This window comes from Pithys albifrons, chromosome 17 (assembly GCF_047495875.1).
Source record: "Pithys albifrons albifrons isolate INPA30051 chromosome 17, PitAlb_v1, whole genome shotgun sequence".
NCBI classification, from domain to species: Eukaryota; Metazoa; Chordata; class Aves; order Passeriformes; family Thamnophilidae; genus Pithys; species Pithys albifrons.
The window spans coordinates 9,085,800-9,103,958 of NC_092474.1; the positions used below are offsets into that span (position 1 = coordinate 9,085,800).

General features: G+C 45.3%; 1 protein-coding gene across 1 annotated transcript in view; it reads left to right on the forward strand.

Annotated features, from left to right (window-relative positions):
- The window catches only part of HIC2 (HIC ZBTB transcriptional repressor 2), a 71,959-nt gene extending 63,346 nt beyond the window's left edge, over nucleotides 1-8,613 (forward strand). Inside the window, exon 3 of the mRNA XM_071572196.1 lies at nucleotides 5,932-8,613. Coding sequence (XP_071428297.1) covers nucleotides 5,968-7,683 — 1,716 coding nt within the window. The 5' untranslated portion in view covers nucleotides 5,932-5,967 and the 3' untranslated portion in view covers nucleotides 7,684-8,613. The remainder of the gene's footprint in view (nucleotides 1-5,931) is intronic.
- The last annotated feature ends 9,546 nt before the right edge of the window (nucleotides 8,614-18,159 follow it).

Consider the following 18,159-nt stretch of genomic DNA (forward strand, 5'->3'; position numbering starts at 1 on the left):
GCTTTCATGCCCGTAGGACCCCTACCCTTTCCACCCGTGGAGATCCCCCTTCCCTGGGAAGTTTGCCATGCAGTAGAGAAGGGCTTAGCCATGTCAGGCTCTCCTTGTTACCCTAAATATAAGAGAAGGGACTGGGAAATCATCTGACTCTTTTTCTTCTCTCCTTTTTGGGCCTGGAGCTGGTAGCAGTTGAGCAGGTATTGCCCAGGTACCAAGTGTGCAAATGTTGCCGCGCAGAGGTGCCAGGAGATGCTGGTGTCCATAAGCAGAGCTGGATCTGCAGCAGGGCTGCCAGAGCTGCCTCAGGGAGCCAGGAGGGCAGCTCTGCCTGGCACTAATTGGAATGTAACAAACTAAACAAGGGCCACTTTAAGTTTGGTGATGTGGTATCCTCTGCCAAAATTATCCTCAGTTTTCCCTCTCCTTTCCATGTCCACACTGGCAAAGTCAGCTGCACATCCTGCTCTGTCTTGCATGTCACTGTCTCCCCAGCTCTGCAGATGGGCCCCGTCACTTGACATGTTGGTCTAAGCTATTTTGAAGTGCAAAATATTTGTGTGAGCAAAAACAGGGTGCTGCATCCTGTTTTCTGCTTGAGCCCACTTCACAGAGCTTTGCTGCTCCACTGCCATTGCTGAAAATGCATGTTCTTGCTTCTGCTTCTGAATTCTGTTTGTCTGCTTGCAGGGGCTGGGGTTAGGGAAGCATTTGGGCTAACACAGTTCCAAGCATTCCTCCCTGTGCTTCTGCTGTTCTGGAATGCGAATACCTTGAAAAGTCATGGGCTATTGATGTGCCAACTGCAGCTCCTGGGGGGCAGGTTAGTGGCCATGAACCACCCAGTTCAGTGATACCTCAGGAGAGTCCTGGAAGTATGTTCTGTTGGGATGTGGGGACAGGAAGGTTAGATGGGCCAGTGAGGAACAGGAAAGCTCCCTTCCCAGAGGGGTTGTCAAGTGCTCAAAAAAAAGTTGGTTCATCCGAAACTGAAGAAGTTATCTGTTTCAGTTTTACCCAATTCCAGTAGCAGCTGGACACTTAATGTGAGAAATTTGTGGGAAAGAGCAAAGTAGGAGCAATGGATTTAATTTTGCCTTGTTCTTGCCTGTGCTCAGCACTGCAGTGTCTGCTCAGTGCAGCACAACTGCCTGGGAAGGTGGAGAACTAAGCAGGCCACTGCCTTTCCGAGGTCTGTTACAACATGCACAGTAGCTGATGCTTCAGCAGCATCTAATTTGCTATGTCACATCTAATCTGTCTGTTGGTTTTTATCTGCAGTACTGTTAGTTCACTGCTCAGGTGCTCGGGGTCTAGCCTTCTCATCCAGCCACAAATCCTCTACATGAAATGAGCGATTCCTTAGATCTGTTTTTGATTGATTCTTTGCTTCACTGGTGTTGCTTCTTAAAAGGTAAACAATATTCATGTGCTGCAATCTATAACTCAGAGATGAAATCAAATAGCATCTTCTGCCAGAGGCTGCTAAGATAACACATTTAACATTCATTCAGCAATTACTTTTAGGAGGAGACTTAGTGATACTAAAGAGAGTCAAATCTGTAGTGAATATGTACATTTTATACTGTTCAAAGGGGCGAAGGGATTTCTCTTCTCCTCTGCTTTAGCAATTTAATTTTCTGTGTTGTCCAGAATCCTTGTGGAAATTGAGAGACATTTCAATTTTTCCCGCTGTGTAGCTGAGAGCAGCACAGCTCCTGGAGCAGCCTGTGTGCTGAGCACAGCCCTGGTGCCCTCGGGGTGCTGCAGGGAGCAGCTCCTGGGGCAGCACTGCTTGGGGAGACGCTGTCGGCGCTCAGCTTGCGAAGCTTTGTTTGATGTGTGGCATCTGCTTGCAGCATTACTGCATTCTGTGGTTTGTGCCCTGTATTCCTCATGTCTTTGCATGTGCTGTGTCTCAGTGTCATGGATGTGGTGGAGGCAGTGGAGACGCTCAGTCTGGCTTCACTCACTCCTTGCACAGGAGTATCTGAGCGGGTTCACTGCTCTGAAGACTTGTGTGTCTTGAATGCCAAGGAACCAGCTGGAATCTGGGAAAACCCATCACTGAAGCTCTTTGTCCAGAGCCTTCTGTGACCATGTTTTAAATGCACAGGAGTGAAATTTTGCACACCACATTCAGGGATTAAAGACTGTGGCCCCAGTGAGACATCTATGTATTCTTGAGGTCTGGGGTTTGGTTTATTTACTGGAAATGCCTCTGAACCTTTTCTGAGCCAGGGCTCCTCTGAACTGGGAGTATGTTTTTTCTGTCTTTTTGCAGAAAAACAGGAAAGGAAGCGTTATTAAAAATGGTACTGAGATACAAGAAATATAAACCCGCTGTGATATTTCAGGGCTTTGGGTGTTTGTGGTGATGGTATTCAAATGTCAGGTTTTATTAAGAGACAGTCTCTGCAAACTAATGGATAGCAAGGCCTTGGTAAGGCTGCACTTGCCATTTCTTTGGGCAGATCTGCCAACCTTTATACAGGATTTAACCTCCGAGTTGTCTTTGGTCTCATGCTTTCAGCTAGAAGTGAGATCCTAGGAATGCCATAGGTGAAGGAATAATGCCTGCTTGTCTTTGCTAACAACTTTGCCAACACGCCTCTCTTCCTCCACCTCTGAAATGCATCCTTGCTCAAGAAGGGTCTGTAACTGAGCAGCTCTGGAAAGGATCTGGAATGGATTTATTTTTGTTCAGGACTGCACAAGACACACAAGCCAGAAGGGAGGTTGCTCTAAAGCTTTTGCTGATCAACAAAGGGGCATCAGTCAAAGGAGTGTTCTCTGAGCCATTTTGCTGTCCTGGTGAGAGCCCTCAGCGGGCAATTCTGACAAAATTTTAAACATGCTGAAGGTTTTGCTGCCTTGTTTTGTTCCATTAATTGTGTTGGGGTTGCTAAATCCACGTCAGACTTCAGCTAACAAATTCAAATTTGATAAGCAGTGTTACAGTACTTACACCTGACCACTGCTTTTAGAATCTTCTAAAGGTAATAGCCCACCTCATCCCTGTGTCCTGCAGAACATGAATAGTTCTGTAAAATTTGACATGTGAGATAAATAGAGGTAATTTAAACAACTTGTACTATGCTCATTTTTATGCTGCAGAACATACTGAAGCTTAATAATATTATCTTCCTCATGGAGGTCAGTAAAAAGCAGAATTATAATTCTACCTGCTTCCAGGGCTTTCCCTGCAGGCTAATTACATGGTTTCAATATCACTTAAGGCAGAAAGAAAGAGGAAAAAAGAAAAAGTAAAACTCTGCAGCAAGCCTTGACTCAACTTCACAAAGGCTTAGACAACTCACATACAGAGATTTCTAGGCCTCTGCTTCAAGTGCCACATGAATGGGAAATCAGCTCACTTTTACTTCAGTAACATACTTTTTTTGGTTTGTTTTATATTTATTAGTTTGTTTAGGCAAAAGATATTGTCTGTGCTGCTTCCCTTCCTTCCCCACATTTGTCCTTTATGGAACACTTAAAAATCCTATCCAGGGATTTTGTATTAAATGCATGAGAAAGCCCTGCCGTGTTTGCAGTGAGAGGGTGTAGCACTGAGCTGTCTCTGCCTATCTTGGGCAGGATGCATTTGTGTAGAGAGATGCTGTGTTATGTTGCAAGCCATGTTTCTGTCCTTCCCTATCGATGTATCTCAGTGACCCAGGAGTGAGGGCTTTTACTGGTCTGGCTAGATAAAAGTGGGTATTTGGTGCCTGTGTTGTTGCTTCTTCCTCTTAATCAGCAGTTCTGGAAGCAAACCACTGGTCCCAGCCACACTGCCTGCGTGCTGCAGCCCTGGTGGAGCTAATTACATCAAAACTTGTTTTTAAAGTGCTCAGCGCTGCTCAGTGTTAGTAATCCCAGTCCTGTCACGTTTCTGTGATTCTGCAGGGTGAGTTCCTGTGGCAGAAACAGTGTAGGTGGAGACAAGCACCATGGCAAGCCTGTATTTGCTCCTGTTGGCTGCCACCCTTTCTAAAGCCAGTGACCCCTGGGAACAGCATTCTTGTCACAGGGGCACATGGTGAATCCTCATCTTCTTGGGGTCCCACCATGGCTGGAACAATGCAGAGCAGAAAAGCCGAGCAGCCTTTTTAGCCGTGGGCCAGGTGACGAGCCAGAGGGATCTGTGTGGATGCTGAATGAGGTGCTGCTGCACTCAAGAGCCACAAAATTCTACCAAAAACATAAGCAAGTGCCAGGCTGACCATCAAACCAAGGGAAGAGCTGTGTCCTGAGGAAGAAGGAGGCACCTGCCTGGCAGATCTGTTGGTAAAAGTACCAGGGTAGTCAGGCAACAACACTGCAGGAAACATTACATTTGATTAGTTTTTGGTGGCTTTTTTCATAAAGCAAAATCTTTTTGATGTGCAGAAATAGATGATGTAAATTTACCACCTTTCTGATAGTGAAATCTTTGTCACCAGTTACTAAAAATCAGGGTTGAGGGAAGTAATTTTTAATACTAACAGCATCACTCTATTTCTTTCTCTTGTGTATATATGGTTGGCACAGAGGGAAGATAATGCAGTCTGATGCTTCATCATTTGAACTCTGATGGGACAGAATATGGTAATGGGACTCTCAAACAATAAAAACATTAACTGATGATGATTTGAAGAAAAAATATAAGCTCTTCATTTCTCTGCTCCTCCTCCAATAAGAGAAATGTTTCAATAATATGACAAACTGGGAAGGGAAGGAAGTGGAAGGTGCTAAATGTGCCTATTATATGTTTGGTATTTAATTCCTACATTTGAACCTCACAAACTGTTTTAAATCAACTGTAACAGATAAATGCCCATTGCAAGTAGCAGTAGGCACTTTCAAACAAAAAAAGTCAAGAAAAAGAAATTTAAAATGTGTCTTAGATCCCTGAATGCAGATGCAGATTTAATTCTAGGGTTTAGGTGTTGTAGTATCTACCAAATGTACAACTGCAGTTAGTTCTGGCACACCTCAAGCTGGGTGTTTCCTGCAGTCCATAGTCCTGGAAAGCCAATATAAACATCTAAACTAAAATACATCATGAGTGCTGTTGGTGAAATACATGAACTACACAAAGGTAACCACTATTTTCCTCTCTCCCCAGTATTTCAGGGTAGAAGGACTGTGAGATATGTTGTTTGACTCTTACCAGTTTAAACAAAATTCCTTCAAAACCAAAGACAACAAAAATAGCTTGAGAAAACTGTTTCAGATTCATGAAGACATTGGTGACACTTGGCTAGCTCAGTGTCCTGAATTTCAGTTGAGGTTCATTCTAGCCCTTCATGTCAATGGATTGGGATATGGACATTGCCAGGGGGTGGTTTTTAAAGCAGCTTTTCATACGGTTAAGGAGGCTTCCCATTCACACCTCAGTGTAGTTAATTCCATCTTCAGTGGATTTAGTCGCTACATGTCATTTTCTCAACCCCAGAGCAGCTGGGTGTTACAAGTTTTCAACATGTAAGAGCCAAGAAACAAACTCTGTGTTAAAGCAGAGAAGTTGCAGCTTATGCTAATTCCTTTACATGCTCAGATATGCAAATGACAGCAAAGTAGATGCTTCTTCTTTTTCTTGTTCCTCATCCTCCCTTCAAAATTGTGTCAGGAGAGGCAACAGCTTTCCCCTGTACCTAACTATTGCTCTCATGCTGGTATCTTTTGAATAGTGGTGGTAGTTCCAGCCAAACACAATTGCTTTTGTAAACAGATAGTTACAAATCTGATTTTGAAAGACTTGAATCAAGTCTTAGCATGAGAAATACCTCTCCCTGTATTCCAGGCAGGATCACAGCTTGCAGGGCTCAATGTGCTCAGATCTCCTTAGTCAGTGTCAAGCCTAACAGACTGCACCGTGTTAAACCAGTCTTTTAAATGTAACCTGTTCAGTGGAAACAGCAGGTTCACACCTCTCATCCTCGTGTTTTGCAGGTGGTAAGGTGAAGCTGAGAGGAAGAGAAGGTGGAGATGGAACTGCCAAATCATGCCAAACAACTGCTACTGCAGCTGAACCAGCAACGAGCCAAAGGTTTCCTCTGTGACGTGATCATTGTGGTAGAAAATGCCCTGTTTCGTGCCCATAAGAACATCCTGGCAGCCAGCAGCATGTATTTCAAATCCCTTGTCCTGCATGACAACCTGATAAACTTAGACACGGACATGGTGAACCCCACTGTGTTCCGGCAGGTCTTGGACTTCATTTATACTGGTAAGCTCTTAACGACTGACCAGCCGGGTGAACAGAACTTTAACGCTCTCCTCACCGCAGCAAGCTACCTCCAACTGCACGACCTGGCCGCTCTCTGCAGGAAGAAGCTGAAGCGGAGCGGCAAGTCCTTTGCTGGCAAGGCCGGTGGCCTTGGTGTCGGGAGATCCGCCAGGAGCCAGAGACTTTCCACTGCTTCGGTCATCCAGGCTCGCTATTCAGGGTCACACGAGGGGCTGAAGGGCTCGCACTCAAAGGAGCTGTCAAAGGGAAAGCTCTCTGATGACGAGGTCTTCATCAGCAGCTCCAACCAAGAGAACTGTCACTCCTTAAGCAGGGGAACCAGCAAGAACGGCGGTGGGGGCAGCAGTGCGAACGGCAGCACCGGTGACCAGGAGCTCGGCCTCGACCTGTCCAAGAAAAGCCCGTCGCTCCCCGTTGCAGCCTGCCATGATGATACGCAGCACAGCGAAAGCCAGCACGGCTCTCCCCAATCTGCCTCAGCCCCTGCAGCCAACAGTGCCTCACCATTCGACGAGCCCGGGGTGGGAGCCCCGCACAGCATGGCGGACAGCAGCGACCCCATGGAGATGGATCTGAGCGAGGAGTGCCACCACCACACTCTGGCGGAGGGCGGCCAGCGCAAGGGCCTCCGGCACTCGTCCCGCAAAAAGGAGTGGATCAGGAAAGACAACGCCTTTGACCGAAAAGAGGGAGGCAAAGACAGGGACGAGGGCGAAGGGCTGCCCAATGGTATCCTGCTGGGGCCCTTGTCCAAGTCTGTGGAGAGGAGTCTGGCCGGGGCCTACGGTGCAGACCTGCCCTACCCCTGTAAGGAGGAGGTAGAAAACGGTAAGGAGAACAGTGACGACAGCGGCCAGAGTGAGAGTGAGAGCGGCGGCCACACCAGTGCCAACTACGTGTACCGGCAGGAGGGGTTCGAGCCAGTGGCCTATGGTGACAACCTGTATGTTTGTATCCCCTGTGGCAAAGGCTTCCCCAGCTCGGAGCAGCTCAATGCCCACGTGGAAACGCACACCGAGGAAGACCTTTACATCAAGGAGGAAGGCACGTACGGCAGCAAGGATGAAGCCGAGGATTTGTCCAACCCCAACCAGTCCTACGCTGCAGAGTCCCGGCCCTTCAAGTGTTCAGTGTGTGAGAAGAGCTACAAGGATCCAGCCACGCTGCGGCAGCACGAGAAGACTCACTGGCTGACACGGCCCTTCCCGTGCAACATCTGCGGCAAGATGTTCACACAGCGCGGCACCATGACACGGCACATGCGCAGCCACTTGGGGCTCAAGCCCTTTGCCTGCGAGGAATGTGGGATGCGCTTTACCCGGCAGTACCGACTAACAGAGCATATGCGTGTCCACTCAGGAGAAAAACCTTACGAATGTCAACTGTGTGGTGGGAAATTCACCCAGCAGCGCAATCTGATCAGCCACCTGCGAATGCATACCTCTCCCACATAAGCCAAAGACTCCAGAATGAGCTTCGAGCCCATCCGCAGTGATTTACCTTTCTGTAGACTTGCTGCTTAAAAAAAAAAAGAAAAAGAAAAAAAACAGACAAAAAAGGGGGCAGCTCCCCATACTCTGTTCAGTCATGGGAGGCCTAAACAAATGTAGCTTTAACATGTAAAAGAAAAAGTTCCTTTTTTTTTCCTTTTTTTAAAAAAAGAAAGGTCCACAGCCAAGCTGATGCATTTACTCCAAGTCTCCCTCCAAATCTTGATGATCTAGCAAGAAATGCCAGTTCTTTTTGCACACATCGACTTCATTGCCATAATGATTATCTGGAGCAGGTAGGGGGGACCTTGGGGGATGTTTGGCTCCCGCTGGTTCCCCCCTCCCTGCCTCTTTCCTTTGTGTTACTGTCACCGTATTCAACTCCTCTCTTAAAACCAAACTCAGTAGGGGTATTTCTTGCCATTAAAAAGAAAATAAAGTACACCTTTTCAGTGGCCTAAGTAGCTGTGAAATAGCATAGCATTGCATTTGCAAGTGCAGAAGCTGTGTCTGTGGACCATCTCACAGGGTTGGCAGCCCCTCCAGAGGCTGTGGGAAAGCTGTAGCAGTGGTGGAGCCCACCCCTGGGCTGGGATGGCGGGGGGAGAAGCTCCCCAGGGCTGCACCAGCCCAAGGACTTCACTGAAAGAAATGGTGAAGCTCCTTCACCTTCCCGCCCTCTTTTGGTTTTGATCTTTATCCTTGGCACACATGATCATGTGCCACGTTCTCCCACAAAACACGCAAACCTCTTTTGCCTTACCCATGACTGAACAGGGACTGTATGCCCTGGGAATTTCTTTCAGTGAGCAGGGGGTCGTCTTTACTTTTCTAGTAGTTTCATATGAATATTCTTTGCTTAGAGGTACTTGTTTTATTAAAGGAAAAACCATTGTAACGTTTATGTGAATGTTTGAACTGGAAGGTCTGAGGTTAATTCTAGGGTGGGTGGGTGGGGAGGGGGTTTGATGTAGGCTGGACTTGCTACAAGTTCCATAGGTACTTTTTTATTATTTTTTATTTTATTTTTTTGTGTGTGTGTATGTTTCTAGCTTTCCTCCCTCACTAAAGAGCGAGTCTGTGTGGACAGACTTGTTACCTTTGCTACCTCTTGAATTCATGAGAACAATAAGATGGTTAGTGAAAGATTAGGCATTTTTTTCTTTTATTGTAAGTAATTAAATGTATAAAAAGTAGAAGCTAAATTAAAGTTAAGGGATTTTTACCACCCCGTCCTTCCATCAAAAGTCAACTAGAGAAATGTTAAAGCAGAGCTTGGCCAAAGACAAAGCAAAATAGACGTTGAGCCAGAGGCTGTGCTGGCTGCTCGGACTGGCTCAATTCACAGTCTCTTGGCTGCCTGTAGTCACTTTTAGATAAAAGCAAAAAACTTCTCTGAGCTTTTTGGGCCATTTCCAGCTTTGTTTATTAAATCTGGATACTATGGGGAGGGGAAAATGTCCCCCTCATCTTCCACTCCCCCAGCACATCTGGGTCAGTCTGTAAACACCTTGCAGGACAGAGGGTGAGGGCATAGCAGCCTATAATTTACTAGAATCCAGAGTGCAATAAGGTGGGGGAGAGGAGGAAAAGGCAAACCAAAGTGTTTCATATCCTCCCTTTTAGACAATTTAACACACGCACACAAAAAAAAAGGAAAAAATGAAAAAAAGAAACAAAATGTTCTTGCAACATCTGCATAAGACATCACAGCCAACAGCTGCTATTGGTTTAGGAGAGAAGACAGAGAACTTTGCCCACTGATTCTTGGCCCCCTTGACTTTGTTGGCGTGACCTTGTGGAAAGCTATGGCTTATTTCAAGCCTCCTGCGACTGTGGTGGTAAAAATTCACAGCCAGTAGAATCATCCCTTCTGAAATGACTAAGGTTTACACTTGCATTTTTTTCATTTGTTGGGTTTTGTTTTCGTTTTTTTTTCCACTCAAACCAGTATAGTCTGTATGCGTAAGGTTTACCAAACCTCACGTTTTGTCTTTTTTTAAAAAACAAAACAATTTTTTAAAGTTTTGACCAAAAAAGAAAAAAAAAAGAAAAAAGTGAGCATGTTTGACTAAAACAAAGAAATATAAGCTTCATTTTCTATTGGGGTTTTTTGTTTGGTTTTTTCTTTTGGTTTTTTTTTTGTTTGTTTGTTTGTTTGTTGGGGGTTTTTTGGTTAAGGTAGACTAGTCCATGAGAAGTTTTTGGGTCAGTTGAATGAACTGAGGAACTGGAATCCAGGCTCCAAGCAATAGACAACCCAAAGGCACTGAGCCTTGGCCTGGTGTCACATTACAGGGAACACTCACCCCTCTCCAGCCTCTCCCAGTGCCATTGTCCGCCTGCTCCCGGACCCCTGCGAGCCCTGGAGAGGGAGAGGGGAGCCTGGGCTTCTGGTTTGTACTAGTTGTGCTGAATGCACTGTTTCCTTTGGGGGCTCAGGTGGGGTTTTAGTGTCTTTAGCACTTCCATGTTTTGAATATATATTGAACTGTTTTCTCCTTGATTCCTTGCCAACTGCCCTGAGAATGTCCCCAAAATAGTTTTTGGGGAGGACAGGGAAGGCCTTGCCATCTACCTTTTTCTCAGAGCAAGTCTCAGCAGAGCCCAGGGACAGCTGTGCAAGATGAGTTCCTCGGCACTTTCCCCCTGCCTTTGCCTCCCCTCCCACCACCCAAGGTGAGCTCCCCTGGGAGCTGCCGGCATGTCCAGGGTTCCCCAACAGTGTTTGTCCCCCTAGAGAGAAGGGCAGGGGTGGGGTGAGCCCTGTGCCCCACTGGGGGTTCTGCCATCCCTGTGCCCCTGCAGTGGCCCTTGGCCCGGGAGCAGCCCAGGGCTCCTCAGCAGACACATCCCCAGCTTCCCCTCATAATTCCATTTTCACAAGGTGCGTGTGGGTGATGCAGCTTCTCCCCCTGCCCAGGCCCTTCTGCATTTCTTTCTTAGGCCTTGAGAATCACGTTGAACTTTCAGGACCCAATGCTATTTTTACAAAACTTTTCTTTGGAGTGTCTTTTTTTTGTTTAATTTTTTTTTACTTTATCCCCTCCCCAGCACTTAAACAATGCGACATAAAGTCTGTGTACAGCAAGAGTATTGTACAAAAGGAAATTTTGTTCTTTTTTCCAATAGCTGTGTAAAGTTGTGTTCCATAGATTGAATATAAACAACATTTTCCAAATTGTGACAGTAATAATGAATAATAATACTCAAAACTTCAGGGACTGTTTCAGGCCTGCTCAGGGCCTAAACACTCAACTGCATTTGTACGACATAGTATTGTATCAAACATTTTTCTGTATTTTAATGAGAAAGCAAAACACTAGTTTCATATTTAAGATTTTAAGAGTTTTAGGGTGGGGGGGAGGGAGTTGCATTTTTGGTTTTTTTTATTTTATTTTAATTTTTTTTTTAATACACAAAGAGCCTCAAGAGGAATAAAACAATTTAAAAGCAAACAAAAAAGAAAAAAACAAAAAGAAAAAAAAGAGGCCAGGCAGCTTAAGTATATGCTTTAGTCACTTAGTTCCAGAATGTTTTCGGAATAACAGGAAAAAAAAAAGATAAAATAGCAAAAGTTGTATAAAAGAATAAAGAAGCTCATACCCAAATTCACAAAACTATTTTTTAAACCAAAGCACATTTGAATGAGTATGGAACCTCACTTGGCTCAGAAAAGTACTAATATATTTATCTCATTGTTTACATAAACTTTTACAGTTTCAGACCTCAACAGATCTAGGGGCCAGTCAAAATTAATCTTTGCTTTTTCCATTGGTTTGTCTCTGAAGGCTGCAGCGTCCCCAGCTTGGGAGGGCAGAGCACTCAGCTCTGCTGGGGAGGGTGGGGAGCAGAGCAGAGTGAGCAGGCAGAAACGTGGCACCAACTTCTTTCTCATTCAGCCCCTGAGAGATGTTGCTCGGAGAGACCCAGGCACTACTGTAGAGACATTTCAGCCTCTCTCTCCCTCAGAGGAGTCTGAGGGCATTGAGAGGGGAAAGAGAGATGCAAGAAATGCCAGAGACAGAAAGGATGTTGCCAGAGGACGGTGGGAGCTGCTGTACCCAGCACATCTCCTTACCTTTAGCCATGGGGAGCTGGGCTGTTTTCCAGTCCTTTACTGCAAAACTTCCAAAACCAAATTCCTGGCAAAAAGAGCCCCAAAGGCCCAGCTCTGTGTAACTGAGCGAGTTAGCAGGAGCCACAAAGATCACAGAAGACACCAAAGAGCTCTTGACATGCATCTTCTGTGAGGCTTTGGGGCTGCTGGGGAGAGGGCAGAGCTGCTCCTCCTGCAGGGCTGTGCCATTGGGCCCTGGAACCACCATAACTGCCCAGCTGGACCCATCACTCCAAACCTCACAGCCACGCAAAGAGCCCAACCAAAACTCCTGAGGCCACCTAGGTGGAAGTCTAAGCCTGATCTGCATGGTAGGACAGTTTAAAGATGACCAATGAGGATGGTTTGCTAAAATGCCGCTGAAGCCAAAAAATAAAAAAGGTTTAAGAAAGCTCCCCATCATTAGTCTTGACCCTTTCTAGCTTTTACCTTCTACACCAAAGCCACCTCAAACATTTGAGGGGGGGCTGATGGAAAATGAATATTAATTTTGCCTGGTCTTAATATCTAACAAAGATGGTGCAAACACTATTTGACAGTGTTGTTTTTGTATCAATATGTATGTGCAGTAATGAATGTATTTATTTCTCAGATTCTGTATGCACAGTTTTGCAATGTAATTCAGAAAGTTGCAAACACAAAGATGTGTCCGCAGGGTCTTCTCTACAGGATTTCAAAAAAAAAGAAAAAATATATTAAAAAAAAAAGAATCTCAGAGACTCTCAGCATAGCCATAAACCATAACCTGTGAAGACAATACAAAGACTGGACTTTTGTAGCTTTGCATAGAAGAGGAATTTATGTTTTGCTGTATTTAAATGTTTCAATTTACAGTGTCACTCTTTTACAAGTCCTGTTTTGGTTTTTGTTTTTGTTTTCCTCTCTCTCGTTGTGTGTGGAAAGCATTGTTTTCAAGCAGTGCAGGTTCAAAGTCTGGGTTAGCAGTATTTTACCGTGTTGCTTCAGTTCTGAAAAGCAGGAGTTTGGGTCTTGACCAGAGAAACATCCAGTGCACTTGGTGAAACAAAATGAAATCTGAGGTGAGTGCTGGCAAAATCCAGAGAAGGTGAAAGTCATGAGAGGAACAGTTGTGTGCTCCAACTGCAGCTTGTGACTGAGACAGGTCTGTTGTCCTGCCCCGGGAACAGGATGCAGCTCCTCAGGGAAGTGCCCCCATCCCTCCCTCCCTGCTCACTGTGGTAGCAATAAGGGATCTCGGCAGTGGGAGTGGAGGCCCGGGATGGGCAGAGGAAGCTCCGTGCCAAACCCAACAGCCTCTGTGCCATCCCGTGATGGGCCCTGCCAAGGATCCTGAAGCAGCAGGTTCGCCACAGCCGCACAGGAGCTCGAGCCCCTGGGAAAGCTGCACTTCACAAAGCCTCCTGTTCCAGTATTGGTGGAGGGAGCACCTACTGCAGCCTTAAAAATTAGCAAGGAGAAAGGATGTGTGTTGATTTCTGGGTATTTGCCAAGTTCAGAAACCTTTCCAATCAGCAGTGCTGGAGTTAAGGGAAAAGCAAATGAAAAACTAAGAGACAAAACCATGCTACATTGTAAGTGGGTTTGAGAGGCTCTAGGTGGCAAACTGAGCTGTCCCCAGACAGAAGAAATGCTCATAATTGAGATGGCATGATTGAATAAACATTTGTTTAAGCAAGAATTTAAAATCTAAATGAACTCTGAGCTGTAATTCTGGAATAATTAGACTTCTGGCATTTTTTTCTTGGTTTTTGTTTAAATAATTATTTGCTTTACAGTAAGTGGAGAGACTTTACTGATGTTAAATCCTTTTTTACTATAAGCTTACTCTTGCACTCCAGAACTGGCCATATTCTTGAAAAAGAAAATTTGGGTGTTGCTTTCAATAGCTGAAAGTAGCTTGTTGCAGTATTTTAAGTCCCATGGTACTTTATGGTCCTGATTTTAGTGCAGGAGACAAGCAGGCAAAAGGAGTAGCTGTTTCTCAGCCCCTCTCCACTCCTTGTATTTTGCATTTTTTCAGAATGGGGTAAGAAATTTCACCTTTGATGATTTCCCATTAGACTCACTAAATTTGCTGCTTTCCTTGTAAAAGTAAAACATTTGGGAGCCCTTGTGGGGCAATTCCAGCTCTGCCGGAAGGCTCCTAGCTGGTCCTTCAAGTCAGGAGGGCTGCATTGTTTGGGTCCTGGTTTATCTTTCTGCTACAACAAAATTGTTGTTTATTCTGCTTTCCTTTTTCTAACTAACCACTCAAAGATCCCAAAACACAAGTTTAGAGACAGACATGCATTTCTGTTCAGTTGTCTCCCCTCGCCACCTTCTTCTTCCCTTCCTCCCCTTAACTTTCCCAGCATTTTGAAGGCCAGTGTTGAGCACAGGGATCAGTGGTTTTTGGCAGCTCCATGGCCTGCAGTGGGGCAGGTCTGAACCAGAACACTTCATGTGGCATTTGTTGGCAGTGGGGGGACACTTCACAGCACTTCCCCTGAGGAGTGGGATGTGTTTTAAACTTTCTCAGTCACAAGCTGCCAGCTGAGGCACCTGGCACAGCTGTTCCTCTGACCTTCCACAGGACTTTTGACTGGCTGGGGATAACTTTTCTACAAGGAGAGGATCTTGTTCTGGCTGGCTGGATATTTTTCCCTGTTTTATTTTAGTATTTTAAATAAAACTGAAAAAGGGATGCTGCATCTCTTTTTTTTTTTTTTTAATTTTAAGCCTTAACTATCAGTCAGTCTGGGAGCCCTGGATGTTTCCTGGGGAGAGGAGGGGAGGGCAAGGGAAAGGCCGACATTCCTGCTGCAGTGTTCTGTTCATTTCCTTCAAGAGCTTGAATTCAGGTCAGAGCCACACAGAGGTGTGGCTTCAACTCAAGTGTCATATAAAAAGATACAGAAATTATAATATGATCTCAGCATTCAGAAATTTGCAGTCTTAATGTACAGTGATGAGAAACTGTTATTTTATGATCTTTTCATTAAAAGCTTGATTGAAAAATTACATCTGCTGCTCCAGAGTTCACCTTGTTCTGTAGCTGACTCTGTCCATGTTTTCTCCTCCTCCATTCAGGGATCTGAACCAGCTCCTTCACAAAGCATCCCCACACACAGCCCAAAGAGGAACTCACACCCTCCCATCCTACCCCTGCACTTGGCCCATCAGCCAAAACCTGATGCTTGTCAGAATCCAGAGGAATCAGAATTCCACCTTTTTTGTTGTGACCCTGTGCAAGCTGAGGCTGATTTTGAAAAGCTCCCCCTGCTTTGCCCTAACCACAGTTTGAAAGCATTTGTCAGAGGCAGTAGATGGACCTGCCAATCCATAAATCCTCCCAGGCTGTTTTGGCTCTGAGTGTAACTCGGAGGAGCAGGGAAGCAGCTGAGGCAGAGAAGGTTCCTAAAAAAAATTAGAGTTGTCCACCCACCTGTGGTGCAGGTAAAAAGGGGAAATGCTTCCAGGGAAGATGGATGTAGGTAATGATCAAAGCACCCACTGCAGATTTCAACCTCTCAAATGTTAAGATTCAGACACTTTTCCTTGGGCAGGTAAAGTGTGACCCAAGAAAAATTAATTCACATTTCCTTAGCCTGGGTTCTTGATGATGTTTTCTCCAGTTCCCAGGCCAGCTTTTTGGATCTAAAGATCCTTCAACAAAATCCCTATTTATTGAAACAGCATCTTCATGGTACTACATGGGCCAAGCCTTGTATTTTGCAGCCCTTCCTTTGTCCCACTGCTCATCACCTCTGTTGTGCCTCATCTCCCAGAGCCCGGTGGAATGCTGTGACACACAGCAGAGTTAACTCTGCTGTTCAATTCATATATTGCTTTTTTCTTCCTTTTTTTCTCTTTAAGCACAATGCTGACTATATTTTAAAGTGACTGACTGAAGGAGCTTCAAGTTTAGTCAGTTTTCTGACAGGTTGCAAAGTCAGCAGCACTGCAAGAAAATAATTTTTGTTTGTCCTTGGAGATGTGTTTTACCCAGCAAGGTTAAAGAGAAGGACAAAAATGAACAGAAAAACAGATGAAGAGCTACAGAAAACCAGAGGCTGTTTTTCAACATCTCAGATGTGGTAATGAGCCTGCACTCTTCTCCCAGCTACCAGTGCCTTTTCCTTTTTCTACCCTTTTATTTCTAATTTCTTCTGGAAGTTTTTGCTTCCTGGCACCCATTTCTCTGTGGCATTAAGTGGTTTCCAGCATAGTTAATAGATTGTATGTTCCATTTTACTTTCTTTGCCGTGGTCAGCTACTTTTCATCTCGTAAGATCCTGTAACAACTATACCGAACTCTTCATATAATAACTCACCACTGAAATGCAGCTGCCTCTGCGGTGAACACTGAAATGTGCACAACCGAAGTGCAGAGTGCAGGATGTAAAGGATACCAGATATGTCTGGAATGCCTGGGAATTTGTACTTTCTTCCCTCTGCTTTCGTTACCCCCATTTATTGGTAGGACTTTTCTCCCAAACTCACACTTGCTTTCTCTCCACTACCCCTGGACAAACCTTTGAATGATAGGTTTGGTTTTTGCTTTTCTGCAGGAAATATTTCATCAAAATTGGAACTTTTCCATGGGAACAAGCATTTTTTTAAATGAAATTTTGTTTCAGCCTCTGTTGAGGTCCCATTTGGACCCTACTGAGTAGATACAGATGGAGAATGTTTGTTTCCTGAGAACCCTCATGACTGATACCACTAAACAAAGTTAAAAGTGAAGGATGATTTTTTTTATAAAGAGTAATTTCAGATCAGTAAAAGCCAAAGCCTAGCACCTCACTTTACAAATTATTTCTAAAACATGCCTTCATCCTGTTTTGTACTGAAGATAAACTGAAGCACCAAAGGTTTTATCTGTAAGTGATGCTGCATTTTCAAAATGCTAAGAATGCTGAAGCTGTTACCAGCTATTAATTTGGTCTATTTGTCTGGGTTTTGTTTGTCTGGATGTCTTACAAAGTTGTCCAGGTTTAAGGAATTTGACTTTGTGTGCACTTGTGCAAAGCCTGCTGTGTACCAAGTTTAGTGTGACCTGGCTTAGACCAGTAATAGCAAAGCAGGTGCATTTGCCTGAGCAAAATGTGTTGCTCTTTGTCTTGTTCTTTTCCTGTGCTGTGGGAGCAGCTCCTGCAGGCCCCGAAATTTGCACTTCAAGGACCCAAGTGCAGGGGTTCCCACAGGAGAGGTTGGCTGCTGTGTATAGTGTTCAGCTCCCAACTCAGAACTATAAATACTCCAAAGTTTGCTATTTGGACCAAAATTCCTTCCCTCTACACCTCGTCTGGGCACTGCTCTTGCCTGGATCCTGCAGTTTGCTCCCTGCTACAGGTCACCATAACCACATCTTCCTTCTTGCGCTTCATGGGCTCTGTAGCAGTGACCAGGTTTGGGATTGCTTTTCCCCTCTGCAGTTGTGCCGTCCTAGTGATGAACACTGTTGGAAGCTGCTGCAGAGCAAGGTCTGGATCCACACGTTTCAGCTCGGGAGGCTGAGCCAGTTGTAAGAGAGCACGATCCCCCTGCAGTTACAGCACACCCACAGCTCCAGTACCACAGAGTGGAGAACATCCATCATCCTGTCTTCTGCTGGTCCAGGTGCTAAGAAGAGAAGCTAGTGGAGCTGGCATGTACCAGCCTGGGAGGTGATTGATGGTTCTGTCCATTTCCTTTGCTTTCTGCCTTTTCACCATTTTGCCCCTTAGTTGCTTGCTCAGTTACTGAGAGCACTGGGAGAGGAGATGTTGCAGGGCTCTCTCAGCAGGAGAGGGTAATTATTTTTGATTATTTGGCTCTGAAGAAAAGGTTCAATTCTCTCTCCTTGTTCTTGTCCATCCTCTCCTTCTTGTACACAATAATTAGATTTAAAAAAAACCAGACAGATTCCTGCACCCCCTGCCTCAGGATCCAGACTCAGCTGGTTCATTTACTTTTCGCTAGAGACTGAATTTGATAAAAGTCAAGAACTCTTCCAGAAGCCTCTCTTGAAGCAAGCAGCAATTCAGGCTAGTGAAATGACACAGCCTTCCCTTGATTTCAGAGGGTGGCAGTGGCAGAGCAGATTCCAGCTCAGGATTTCCTGGGCAGCCTCCCTGCACAGTCCCCAGTATGGGTGCTGGGGATTCAGAGGCAGGAACCTGGCCAGAAAACACAACCACATCCCCTGGCTGTGGCTGCATGGGGAGTGCTTTATGAGCACCAGGCACAACTGAGCTCCACACCTGGGCTGATGCTGCTTCTCTGCAGCCCTGCAGAGCTCTGTGCCTTTGCAGTAGTGGGCCAGGCCATTGAAACACCATCTGGGACCAGCCAGGCAGATCTGACTGCAGGACAGT